The 14,328-nt window shown below is 41.4% G+C and overlaps 1 protein-coding gene across 3 annotated transcripts in view; it reads right to left on the reverse strand.

Moving 5' to 3' along the window:
- Positions 1–823: 823 nt before the first annotated feature.
- The window catches only part of LOC126481319 (3'-5' exoribonuclease 1-like), a 103,211-nt gene continuing 89,706 nt past the window's right edge, over positions 824–14,328 (reverse strand). For all 3 annotated transcript variants that reach the window (XM_050104982.1, XM_050104981.1, XM_050104980.1), the window contains one exon: positions 824–1,067. In XM_050104982.1, the coding sequence (XP_049960939.1) occupies positions 981–1,067 (87 nt within the window). In that variant the 3' untranslated portion in view covers positions 824–980. The remainder of the gene's footprint in view (positions 1,068–14,328) is intronic.

A 14,328-nucleotide genomic window follows, 5' to 3' on the forward strand; every position in this document is an offset into this window, starting at 1 on the left:
GTTTATTGCACAGTTACAGTTAGAGAATTGTGACCTTCATGTTAAGTACAACTGTTCTTTTTCATGCACAGTGGCTGCAAATAGCTGTGTTTTTTGTCTTTTTGTGGCAACATTTTCAAGAACATCGTATGAGAAATTTTTTTCAGTAATGTTATACATACCTATGATTTAGAAATATATTTTCAAGTGGTGATAGCTGCTAAGTGTAAACAGTTCCAATCCTTGTAAATTTAACATTACCTATTCTGTCTTTCCTATACACTGGGGCCCTTCTTGGTTGATTAATCTTACACTGAAACTTTATGTCACCATAAATTTCCATGCAAAATTTATTTTTTGATATCCAGGGATATATGAGGGTTCCTATATCCTCCCACATCAATATATTGGTGATCTATCTGCTTCACAGCAGGGTGTATATTACATTAATGCATCTACCACAGGTTTAACCAGGACCAGAATTCCAGAGTAGTCACTGCCCAGTGACAATCCTTGGCATAGTGTGTCGCTGTTGTTGCTGGGCATGAGCACTTAGCGATGCAGTCAGTCAGCAGTTTCTGACCAAGTCGAGTTGGGTTGAGACAATGTATGTCGGCATTACTCGGATACACCTGGTAATTTCCTTCTGATATGATTATTCATGCCACATTTTGTTTGTTTTAGGTTTCAGTGTGCAATGATCACAACGCATGGTGGCAGGTGGAATCCTGCTATACTGGGTGTATATAAAAGTGTTTGAGATGAATTGTGTTTTCAGCAATAAACTGTACAGTTGGTGATCTGCAAAATAAAGGAAGAAAGGTTGAGGTTAAACACTCACCCATTCAACAGAAGCATCCATTTTATGAAACACAGATTTCAATAAAATTGTATTACAAGAAGAATAAAGTAACAAGAATTGAAAAAACATTTTTCTCTGTACAAACATAGTCAATTGTACTGTACAACTCAAATAGCACATCACACCAGTCTTGTCTTCTTCACAACACCCACTGCGAATAAAGGTAAAACACAACTGCAGTTGCCAGAGGAGCTATGGCAGCTATAAAAATATATCCTCTTGCATCCTGAAACACAAGTTAGTATCTATTAGACACATATTTACATGTAAATGTAACACCTATGTACTGACACTATACAAATGGCAGGAGCCTAGATCCACATTGTCAATGTATGAAAAATTACTGTCAAGTTTCCACCAATACTGATGCTACTAATAAAACAATTTAGTACCATGATTCAAGAAAAGCTAGGTTAATTGTGCATTAATAAGACCTTACATGGATTATGGATGCATTTGTTATGGTTTTGCAACACAAAACTAGGGAAGTGTCAGTATAAGGCTATCAGAGTTTGTATTGGAGCATTCAGATCGACTCCACCTAATGTTTTCCTGGTGGAAGTACATGAAATGCCATTAGAACTATTCAGGAAACACATCACCATCAAATTATTCTTGAAATGTTTTCACTTCTTAAATGAAATTTCATCAACAAAGATTGGAGATCTCACAACAAAGTGCTATGCAGGCAGGTATTGGATTAAGATGAAGCTACCACACTTAGCAGACTTTTTTCTTCGATGGAGATTAATATTTGAATGCAGCAATGAAGTTTTGGCTGAACTACACAATAAAATTTGTTGTTTAGATCATTATACTTTGGCATGTAAACTACTGTACGGGACACATGGTATTCCCACCAGTGGTTGGAATCTTATCAACATAACCAAAACCCAAATCATTTTCACACACAAATCAACAGGAATAAAAATAAACTCATATTGTTTCTGTTTTTGACATACAACATATTAAATAGATTCACTACAATTGCAAATTTTGTAGTGACATAGGTATACTGATCAATGGCCTGGTGCGAACCATATCTGACACATAAATGAAAATTGGTGAACATGTTACTAACAGACAGCAAATGATTCAGGTATTAATTTTGATATGGTAAGGAAAGTTCAAATAATTTAGGAGTAAATAAAACCATTCACTGGATAGTAGAAGCATGGAGTCATTGACTGTTGCACTTGAGGCATTGTGTAGGAAGAGGGAGGAAGGAGTAGCAGGTGGGAAATAACAGGAGAATGGTACACGAATGCAGAAGGAAGAGGCAGTGGGCACACAGCACCAAAGCCAGTTAGTTCATGCAGTGTGCTGATGACAATGACGTGGAGGGCTGGGCTGGGAGGAGGGGATGACAGGACATAGGAAGGAGAGACTGTTAGGTAGTGGGTGTACACGCACACAATCCCTCAAACCAATCTACATCTACATGATTACTCTGCAATTATCAATTAAGTGCCTGGCAGAGTGTTCATCGAACCACCTTCAAGCTCTTTCTCTATCATTCCACTCTCAAACAGTGTGCAAGGAAACAAGCACTTTAATCTTTCTGTGTGGCCTCTGATTACTCTTATTTTATCACGATGATCATTTCACCTTGTGTGGGTGAGCATCAAATGAATATTTTCGCAATCAGATGAGAAAGTTGGTGACTGAAATGTCACAAGAAGATCCCACTGCCTTTGTTTCAATGATTCCCACCCTAATTCATCTACAAGCTCAACTGCAGTCCTGGCACTTTGTGTTCAGCTCACTGTGTGTGTGTGTGTGTGTGTGTGTGTGTGTGTGTGTGTGTGTGTGTGTATGTGTGTGTGTGTGTGTGTGTAGGTGGAATAGAAGGGGGGGGGGGGGGGGAGGTTTGCATGCATGCCCTCTAATTCTAGCTCATTAAAGGATTCATATGAAAGATTGCTAAGTCTTTTTAGCATTCCCACTAGCAGACATAACAATGGATGGAGACAAACAAGCTGGCGTGAGCAGTGCAGCGGGATAGTGCAAAATCCTGCCATGGAGGGTGCTTGTAATGTGTAGTATGGGCACACCTGCTTCATGGGGGTGTTTACCTGCAGGCAGCAGCAGGCCAGGCAAGCCAGTTCTTACTCATCTTTCAAAACCGTGGACCTTGGCTTGTGCGTCTTTCCGTGTGTTGTTGTAGAGTACTTAGCTATTAGCCATTGGCGCCAGTTGGGTGCTGAGTCAGTCCCATGCCCATCTCTGCTTGCCATAGACTGACTTGCACAGCAAGTTCATTTTCCTCTCAAGGGTTCTGCTCTCCGGCTATTATCGAACCACCATTGGCCTGTGAAGTATCAGCATTGACTGTGTAGTGTAATGGTGTTTTCACACCTGTGCAGATACTAAAGTGGTGATGAAGGATGTTATTATGCACATGATGCTCCTTTTTTTCTGCTTTCCATTTTCCTACTGTTAACTTGGGTCACCACAGACCCGGCATTTTTGCAATGCGGGCAGGAACAGTTGCATCTACAAAAGGAGCAGCAGCAGCTGCTGCTGATGCAACAACAGCATAAGTAGATGCAAGCACTGATAAACCAGAACGTGGACCTGCTTCACACCCTTGCCACCCACCGTGCAGTTTCCTCCGCCATCTCTGAAATTGTTTGTCAGTTTCAGTGAATTGAAGAAAAGGTGGGAGAATTACCTGCAACAGTTCTTACTGCACATCATCAATCCATTTGATAAGGTGGCCTTGTTGTTGTCCCGCGCCGTGAGTTTATATGAAGTTGTGTGAAATTTGAAGCTCTTCACTGTGCCAGGGCTTCTGGTGGTGGTGCTGGCAGTTGTATACAGACTGGATAGCCAATCTGCAAGGCCTCTCACGCAACTGTAGTTTTTAGTGTCCCAAATGTGCTACTTCTTATGCAGACTCGCTAATGTGGGCCATAACTGACTGGTTAGCTCTTGATCTCAAGCTTCAGAGTAGAGCATTGCCCTTGACTGACCCTTCTTTAGCTGATGTTGCCCAAACTACGGAATGGTGTGAGATTCTGGCGGTGCCTAGGGATACCTTTTCTGGCATCACAATTAGGTGTGCACAGTAAAAAGCCTCTGTGACCTGCAGGATATACCAAGCAACCTCACCTCTGAACAGGTTGCTGTGTGTTGGCGATTTGAGTGCAGCGCGTCACGTTGCTGCCCGTCCTCACCCGTGCTGAGCTTCCCACATCTATAAAACCAGTAGTTGGTTTTCCAACACCTCTTGGAGACTGGCCTTTATTGTAAACTGGGGAAGTGCAGTTTTTTCTCCTCAAAGATGTATTTTTTTGGGACAAGTGCTTAGTAAAGATGGTCTCATTCCTACAGACAACCGCATCAAAGCCATCGTCAAACTACCAGTGTCCAAAAACATGAAGGAGCTCCACTCTTTTTTGGGTAAGATTTTGTGTTATGCTCAATTCATTCCCGGACTACGCACATCTGCCAGGCTCTTAACGAGCTTCACTGGAATGGCATTAAGTTTGTCAGGCCTGCAGATTGTCAACAGGCTTTTCAGTCTCTCGAGCAGTAGTTGTGCTCAGCTCCCAGTCTGGATTCCTTTACAATGGGTAAATGTGATGCATCCCAGTATGGCAATCGTGCTCTCCAATCTCAACAGAACCCAGATGTCACCAAACAGCCCATTGCTTATGCCTCGAAGACACTTTCCGCTGCACAGCATAATTATTCTAATTATACACAAGCAGAAAAGGAGGCACTAGCTATTATTTTCGGAGTTAAAAAGTTTCACGTTTTCCTGTACGGGGCAATGTTCCTCCTCACCACTGACCACAAGCCACTGGTGTCTTTATTAGGCTCTCATTCCATGCTGCCCACCAAATGCAGAGGTGGGCCCTCATTCTCAGTAACTGTTGCAATAACATTTATTACCACTCCACTGCACAGGATAGCAATGCTGATTCACTATCGCAGCTACCAGTGGGCCCATGTGGAGTCTGAACAGCACAGGACTCTCATGTTCACGTTGGATGACACCTAACAGCAAACCTTAGCAGATTTTCCACTGATGGCACATGAAGTCGCAACCAACATGGCCACATACCTGCTTTTCCAGAAAATCGTTTCAGTTATCCTGATTGGTCAGCCGTAGCACGTCTCTTCGGGTGCATATGTTTTTCCGCCTAAGTGATCGGCTCAGCGTTGTCCAGGGTTCCACATGCTTGACACAGAGTAGAAATGCTGCTGAGAGGACATTCCCCAGTGTTGGTTGTGTCCTCGCACCCTCTAGTTGCTGCATGCGTTGCACTGAAGTATGTCTCAAATGAAGGCATTGGCATGAAGTCATATCTACTTGCCAGGGACTGATCGTGACATGAGACATCTCATGCAGGATTGCGGGATCTGAGCATGAACCCGACTGCACCACCATGTGAGTTTTCTCCATGGCCTGTCTTGGAGTACCCTTGGGGCAGGGTGCACATAGATTCTGCCAAACCATTTTTGGGCAGCTTATGGTTGTTGATAATCGATGTGTAGTCCAATTTCCCATAGGTAGCAAGCTGTCCTCCATATACTTGGCTGCCACTGCTCCTGTGTTGTCAGTTGTTTTTGCCATTGAGGGATCCCCCAGAACCCTAGTGTCCAATAATGGTAGGCAATCTAAGTCATGGTAATTTGAGGACTTGTGTGTTTGCAATAGTATCCAGCATCTGGTTACCACCCTGTTTCACTCGGTCTAATGCACTTATGCCCCTTTCAAAGACAAAGCTATGTCAAGTTTTCTGGCTAAATACTGTTTGCTGCTTGTCAATGGGTGCAGTCTTGCGTAACTTTTACACAGGTGCCAGTTGTGGGGTATCCTCGATTTGCTGCACCCAGAGATGCATGCCACAGACCGCCATAGACCCAGGGCTGCCATTTGGGCCTGGTCCTTCGGCCAGCAGCAGGAGTGGCTGCCAGGTGGTGTTGTGTGCCACAAAGGTTGGCAGTTGTTTGTGGTTATGATGTCAGAAGGGAGCGGCTGACCTGCCATGCAATTTAGCTGTGCCCATGCCCTATTGAGATACCACTATATTTTGGTAAGTCAGATGGTAAGGTTGTTCACAACACTGTTATGGGTAAGGGCTCACACCTGCAGCAGTGTGCTTACTCATTGTCACACCCTCCATGCACTCCACTGTCCTCCTGTCACCTGCAGCCACAACTCCCAGTGAGGCTCCCACCTGTGCCTGCCGATGTGGAGCCCATGGATCTGCTCCACCCTCCACCCTCCTCCATCCTCCTCCTTATTTATTTATTTATTTATTATTCTGTGGGACCAAATTAAGGAGTAGTCTCCATGGTCATGGAACGAGTCAATGCATGAAATTATAACACGATATTAGAAACAGATAAAATGAAATATAAAAAAATATATTCAGGTGACAAGTCATAAGTTTAAATAAAAAAATCAACAACGTAACACTGAAACTTGCTTAATTTTTTAGCTCTTCCAGGAGCTCCTCGACAGAATAGAAGGAGTGAGCCATGAGGAAACTCTTCAGTTTAGACTTAAAAGAGTTTGGGCTACTGCTAAGATTTTTGAGTTCTTGTGGTAGCTTATTGAAAATGGCTGCAGCAGAATAATGTACTCCTTTCTGCACAAGAGTCAAGGAAGTGCATTCCACATGCAGATTGGATTTCTGCCTAGTATTAACTGAGTGAAAGTTGCTAACTCTTGGGAATAGGCTAATATTGCTAACAACAAACGACATTAAAGAAAATATACTGTGAGGGCAATGTCAGAATTCCCAGACTATTGAATAGGGGTCGACAAGGGGTTCTTGAACTTACACCACATATAGCTCGAACAGCCCGTTTTTGAGCCAAAAATACCCTTTTTGAATCAGAAGAATTACCCCCAAAAAATAATACCATACGACATAAGCGTATGAAAATATGCGAAGTAGACTACTTTTCATGTTGAAGTGTCACTTATTACAGATACTGTTCTAATGGTAAATAAAGCAACATTTAGTTTCTGAACAAGATCCTGGACATGGGCTTTCCACAACAGCTTACTATCTATCCGAATGCCTAGGAACTTGAACTGTTCCGTCTCACTTATAATATGCCCATTCTGTCTGATCAAAATATCGGTTCTTGTTGAATTGTGAGTCAGAAACTGTAAAAAGTGAGTCTTACTGTGATTTAGCATCAAATTATTTTCCACAAGCCATGAACTTATTTCATGAACTACATTATTTGATACTGTTTCAATATTACACACAAGATCCTTCACTATCAAGCTGGTGTCATCAGCAAACAGAAATATTTTTGAATCACCTGTAATACTAGAAGGCATATCATTTATATAAATAAGAAACAGCAGTGGCCCCAGCACCGACCCTTGGGGAACGCCCTACTTAAGAGTGCCCCATTGGGACTGAACATCACTACCACTCTCAATATTGCGGAGAATTACCTTCTGCTTTCTGTTCTTAAAGTAAGAGGCGAACCAATTGTAAGCTACTCCCCTTACTCCATAATGGTCCAACTTCTGCAGCAATATTTTGTGGTCAACACATTCAAAAGCCTTCATTAAATCAAAGAAAACACCTAGCGTTCGCAACCTTTCATTTAATCCGTCCAAAACCTCACAGAGAAAAGAGACTATAGCATTTTCAGTTGTTAAACCATTTCTAAAACCAAACTGGACATTTGACAGCAAATTATGTGAATTTAAATGCTTCTTGATAACTTTAGCAAACACCGATGGCATAGAAATAGGTCTAAAATTGTCACCATTATCAATGTCTCCCTTTTTATAAAGTGGCTTCACTACTGAGTACTTTAATCGGTCAGGAAACCGACCACTCCTAAAGAAAAAGTTACAGATATGGCTAAGTACTGGGCTAACATACATAGAACAATACTTCAGTATTCTGATAGATACCCCATCATATCCATGAGAGTTCTTGGTCTTTAGTGATTTAATTATTAACTCAATCTCCCTCTTGTCAGTATCATGGAGGAGCATTTCAGGTAACAGTCTCGGAACACTTTTTTCTAAGAGCGCTATATGATTCCCTGTTGGGACTAGGTTTCTATTTAGTTCACCTGCTATATTCAGAAAGTGGTTATTAAATACTGTACATATATGCGACTTATCAGTAACACGGGCATTCTCACTACGCACTGATTCTATATCCTCGACCTGTCTCTGCAGACCAGCCACTTCCTTTACGACTGACCACATGGTTTTAATTTTATCCTGAGACTTAGCTATTCTATCTGCACACCACATACTTTTTGCCTTCCTAATAACATTTTTAAGCACCTTACAGTACTGTTTGCAATGGGCTGCTGCATTTAGATTTTGACTGTTTCTAACGTTTTGATATAATTGCCACTTTGTTCTACAAGATATTCTTATCCCTCCAGTCAGCCACCCAGGCTGCCTGTTTGTGCTAGTATCCTGTTTTGAACGTTCTAACGGAAAGCAACTTTCAAAGAGCACGAGAAAAGTCTTGAGAAAAGCATTATATTTATCATCTACTGTATCAGCGCTATAAACATCTTGCCACTCTTGTTCCTTGATAAGGTTTACAAAGGTCTCTACAGCAACTGGATCAGCTTTCCTAAACAGCTGATGACTATATTTAACACGTGTTGCAGCACAAAAATCTTTTAGAGTTAAAATTTGTGCAGCGTGATCTGAAAGGCCATTCACCTTTTTGCTAACAGAATGGCCTTCTAGTAATGAAGAATGAACAAAAATGTTGTCTATGGTTGTTCGACTGTTCCCTTGCACTCTCGTTGGAAAGAATACGGTTTGCATAAGATTATATGAATTAAGGTGGTCTACCAGCATCCTCTTCCTTGCACAATCACTTATACAATTAATAATGAAGTCACCACATATAACTAACTTTTTGTATTTCCTATAAAGTGAACCAAGAACCTCCTCTAGCTTTAGCAAAAATGTTGTGAAATCGGGGTCTGGGGATCTATAAATAACAACAGTTAGAAGTTTAGCTCTGTTAAATTTAACCACACCTGCACAACATTCAAACACCTTTTCAGTGCAGTACTTTGAAACATCAATTGACTCAAATGGGATGCCGTTTTTCACATACATGGCTACTCCCCCACACCACAAAGAGCTCCTCGAAAAGCTGCCAGCCAACCTGTATCCTGGTAAAGGAAGCCTATGAATTATCTCCTTATTTAAGAAGTGTTCAGATATACCAATAATTTCAGAGTCAACATCTATAAGCATTTCACTAACTTTATCTCTAATGCCTTGTATATTTTGATGAAATATACTTATTCCCTCATTACTCGGATACCTAAGCTCTGTCAAAAGTGGTTCCTTTGTTAGAGAGACTTCACTTAAGCAGGAATACCTATCAGCTGACTTCAATCTAAAAAAGGTGCAGCTCTAACACCCACTACTGCAGGAATTTTCCCATGAGTGATCCCACCAACCACACCTATGCTGTCACCTATAAGCTTTGCCAACCTCCCCTTCCCATACCTGTTGAGGTGCAGGCCATGTCTAGTGAAACCCGTCCTACTGATAGACTCCACCGACACCACTGAAATGTGACCCATGCTTTCTGTCATCAGCGCACCCCCAAGTCTCATGTTATTATGCCTGACGGCTGTATTAAGATGAGGCTGATCGTGAGGCTGAAACAGTTCCACGAAATGCACATTCGTGTTGCCAGTCTGAGTAGCTATCTTTTCCAGGTCACCATCTATGTCATACTCCCCATCCCTATCAATACTATTACCAGCCCCACCCACAATCATCACCTGATCCTCTTTAGTAAAATCCCTACATAACCCCCCTATGTTAACAATCACCTGAGCCAATCCTGTGTTAGGCTTCACAATGCTGGTGACCTGGTACTCACTCCTCAGCATTTCCTGCAACTGCTGGCCTACACCTCTACCATGAGAACTACCTAACAGCAGAACCTTCTTCTTCCTCTTCGACTTGCAACTGTTCTAGATGCTGTAACTACTGAGGTCTGCTGCATACTTCCTACATCAACAGCTACTAGAGATTCCTCTCCACTAGACTCTGACAGTTGGTCATATCTATTGTAAACACCAATAGTAAAACTATCTGAAAATCTTCTTCTCCTAGCACATCTCTTGCCAACAGCCAGCTCCCATTCCCCAACCCCGTTCTCCCTCCTCATCCTATCTAGCTCCTCCTGTGCATTTTTCAACTGCACCTGAAGGGCACAGATCTTATGCTCCTGCTCCTCTATCAACTTAGTCTTGCTACATAACCTGCATTTCCAGGAGAGGATCTCACGAGAATGCCCACTGGCTCCCCCACTGCATTCCCCCCAGTGAAAATGCTTCGAACAAGTCTCACACCGCAATCCACTACTCACGAACCTACGGCAAAGCCCACACTTCTCACTCATGGTAAAATTTTACTTTTTCTAAGTTCCGCTACTACAATAAGATGATGTTAAAAACCTGACTATGATAATCACAAACTTACTCTACAAGGGAAGTAACTACTATTATAAACAGTATTAATAAACAACAAATGTGAATATAACAAAAGACTAATACAGAAAGAGAATCAAATGTCTAATGACACAGTAACGAAGTTGAAAACAGTTCCCAAAAGGTTCTTCTGAAATTATTTCACCAGAAAGCACAAAAAACTCCAGTTGAAGACTACTAAAGTTCCTAAATAAACCACTATACAGAAACAATTAATTAGTACTTAGCTTTCGATGCGCCGCTACAGCTGCAACTGGTCAGCGCGGAACGTAAACACAGGTAAGAGGTTACGTTGCTCGATACGAAACACTCACAAATATTAGGTCACAACACAAGAAAGGCAGAGGTGAATGAAGAAACCACTAATAAGTTACTTATATAGTAAATATTATCACAAAAACTGTTAAAATATGTATCTGAAACCTAAAAATATATAAAAACTTAGAGAGCAATCTCACGCAGTCACTCGCTTATGACGTCACACCAAAGATCTCCTCCTACTCCTACTCCACCTCCTCCCAACCCTCGCCAATGGAGGTGATCTCACCACCACTGCTGCTGGTGGACCCCTCTGGGCCCTTCAGGCAGAGCCAGTGTCATCATGTTGCATGCATTTGTGTTTCTCCAGGGGCCTCTCTGCAGTGGAGGTCATGTCCCAAATCTGCTTATTTTTGATCCTACATGGCCTTTTCAGGGAAGAAAGATTTAGTATCCTTGTCAGTAGACATCATGAAGGTGGTAGATGTGAGCTAGTGTGGGTAGTGCGGAAAACTGCAATGGTGGGCAGGATGCACAGGACACAGTATGGGCAAACACGCTGGTGGAGGTGTTTACCTGCGGCAGTAGTCTGGGAAGGCTAGTGCTTAGCAGGCATTCAACTACTGTGGAACTTGCCATGCGCTTCACGCTGTGTGTTGCTGCTGAGTACTTAGCCATTATCCATCATCACCAGTTGCATGCTGAGCATTCTCAAACTTGTTAGAAAATTTAAAAAGGAAAATGGATACGTTAAAATCAGATGCAATGGGAAGTAGTGAAGGTCAGTGGCAGGAGGAACAAGACCTCTGGTCAGGTGAATACAGGATTATAAATACAAAATCAAATAGGGGAAATATAGGAGTTGGTTTAATAACGAATAAAAAAGAAAAATAGGAGCACAAATAAGCTACTATGAACAGCATAGTGAACACTTTATTGTAGCCAAGATAAACACGAAGCCCACGTCTACCACCATAGTACAAGTTTATGAGCCAACTAACCCGCAGATGATGAAAGAATTGAAGAAATGTATGATGTGACAAAAGAAACTATTCAGACAGTTAATGGAGACCAAAATTTAATAGTCATGAGGGCCTGGAATTCGATAGCAGGAAAAAGAAGAGAAGGAAAAGTAGCAGGTGAATATGGACCAGGAGTAAGGAATGAAACAGGAAGCCGCCTGGTAGAATTTTGTGCAGGGCATAACCTAATCATAGATAACACTTGGTTTAAGAATCATGAAAGAAGGTTGTATATGCGGAAGAGGCCTGGAGACACTGAAAGGTTTCACATAGATTATGTAATGGTGAGACAGAGATTTACGAAACGGGGAATGATTGACAAGAACAGGGGAAAGAAATACAGTAGGAGAAGAATGGGTAGTTTTGAGAGATGAAATAGGGAAGATAGCAGAGGATCAAATAAGTAAAAAGATGAGAGCTAGTAGAAATCCTTGGGTAACAGAAGAGATATTGAATTAAATTGATGAAAGAATATATAAAAATGCAGTAAAGGAAGCAGGTGAAAAGGAATAGAAACGTCTGAAAAATGAGATCAACAGGAGGTGCAAATGGCTAAGCAGGGATGGCTAGAGAACAAATGTAAGCATGTAGAGGCATATGCCACTAGGGGTAAAACAGATACTGCCCACAGGAAAATTAAAGAGACCTTTGGAGAAAAGAGCACAAACTGTATGAATATCAAGAGCTCAGACAGAAAACCAATCCTAAACAAAAAGAAGGGAAAGCAGAAAGATGGAAGGAGTATATAGAGGTTCTATACAGGGGCGATGTTCTTGAGGACAATATTATGGAAGTGGAAGAGGAGGTAGATGGAAATGAAATGGGTGAAACGATACTGCATGAAGAGTTTGACAGAGCACTGAAAGACCTGAGTCAAAACAAAGCCCCAAGAGTAGACAACATTCCATTGGAACTATTGACGGCCTTGGGAGAGCCAGTCCTGACAAAACTCTACCATCTGGTGAGCAAGATGTATGAGACAGGCGAAATTCCCTCAGACTTCAAGAAGAATATAATAATTCCAATCCCAAAGAAATCAGGTGTTGACAGATGTGAAAATTACCGAACTATCAGTTTAATAAGTCACACCTGCAAAATACTAAAGCGAATTCTTTACAGACGAATGGAAAAACTGGTAGAAGCCGATCTCGGGGAAGATCAGTTTCGATTCCGTAGAAATGTTGGAACACGTGAGGCAATACTGACCCTACGACTTATCTTAGAAGAAAGATTAAGGAAAGGCAAACCTACGTTTCTAGCATTCGTAGACTTAGAGAAAGCTTTTGGCAATATTGATTGGAGTACCATCTTTCAAATTCTGAAGGTGGCAGGGTTAAAATACAGGGAGCGAAAAGCTATTTACAATTTGTACAGAAACCAGATGGCAGTTATAAGAGTTGAGGGACATGAAAGGGAAGCAGTGGTTGGGAAGGGTGTGAGACAGGGTTGTAGCCTCTCCCCGATGTTATTCAATCTCTATATTGAGCAAGTAGTGAAGGAAACAAAAGAAAAATTTGGAGTAGGTATTAAAATCCATGGAGAAGAAATAAAAACTTTGAGGTTCGCCGATGACATTGTAATTCTGTCAGAGACAGCAAAGGACTTGGAAGAGCAGTTGCACGGAATGGGTAGTGTCTTGAAAGGAGGATGAACATCAACAAAAGCAAAACAAGGATAATGGAACGTAGTCGAATTAAATCGAGTGATGCTGAGGGAATTAGATTAGGAAATGAGAGTAAAGGAGTTTTGCTACTTGGGGAGCAAAATAACTGATGATGGTCGAAGTAGAGAGGATATAAAATGTAGACTGGCAATGGCAAGGAAAGCATTTCTGAAGAAGAGAAATTTGTTAACATCGAATATAGGTTTAAGTGTCAGGAAGTCGTTTCTGAATGTATTTGTATGGAGTGTAGCCATGTATGGAAGTGAAACATGGATGATAAATTGTTTGGACAAGAAGAGAATAGAAGCTTTCGAAATGTGGTGCTACAGAAGAATGCTGAAGATTAGATGGGTAGATCACATAACTAATGAGGAAGTATTGAATAGGATTGGGGAGAAGAGAAGTTTGTGGCACAACTTGACTAGAAGAAGGGATCGGTTGGTAGGACATGTTCTGAGGCATCAAGGGATCACCAGTTTAGTATTGGAGGGCAGCGTGGAGGGTAAAAATCGTAGAGGGAGACCAAGAGATGAATACACTAAGCAGATTCAGAAGGATGTAGGTTGCAGTAGTTACTCGGAGATGAAGCAGCTTGCACAGGATAGAGTAGCATGGAGAGCTGCATCAAACCAGTCTCAGGAATGAAAATTACAACCACCACCACAACAACAACAAAAACAACAACAACAACTAGTGAAACTGTGTGTGTAAGGTCTCCTGGTGTACAAATCTATAATAAAGTGACACAGAATGTGATTATAATAATCACAAATTTAGTCTGGCCTGATTTCTTGTTTAAGTTTCTCTTTCTCTGTGTGTTGATCTACAGATGCAAGTAACAAGATTACTTACACCATTTGACAGGCAAATTGGATATGCTATTAAGAGAGTTGATAATGAAAGCATTAGCAATAAAATTATTTTTAACAGTGGTAGCAGATGAATTTTTTTGTACACTACCTTGTCTGTTATTTTTTTGCACTTAAACTGTAGAACAGTACTAACGATTAATAATTTTGTTCAGACACGTAATTAATACTGTAAAAAATTCTAGGGCAATC

Source organism: Schistocerca serialis, chromosome 5 (assembly GCF_023864345.2).
Source record: "Schistocerca serialis cubense isolate TAMUIC-IGC-003099 chromosome 5, iqSchSeri2.2, whole genome shotgun sequence".
Lineage (NCBI taxonomy): Eukaryota > Metazoa > Arthropoda > Insecta > Orthoptera > Acrididae > Schistocerca > Schistocerca serialis.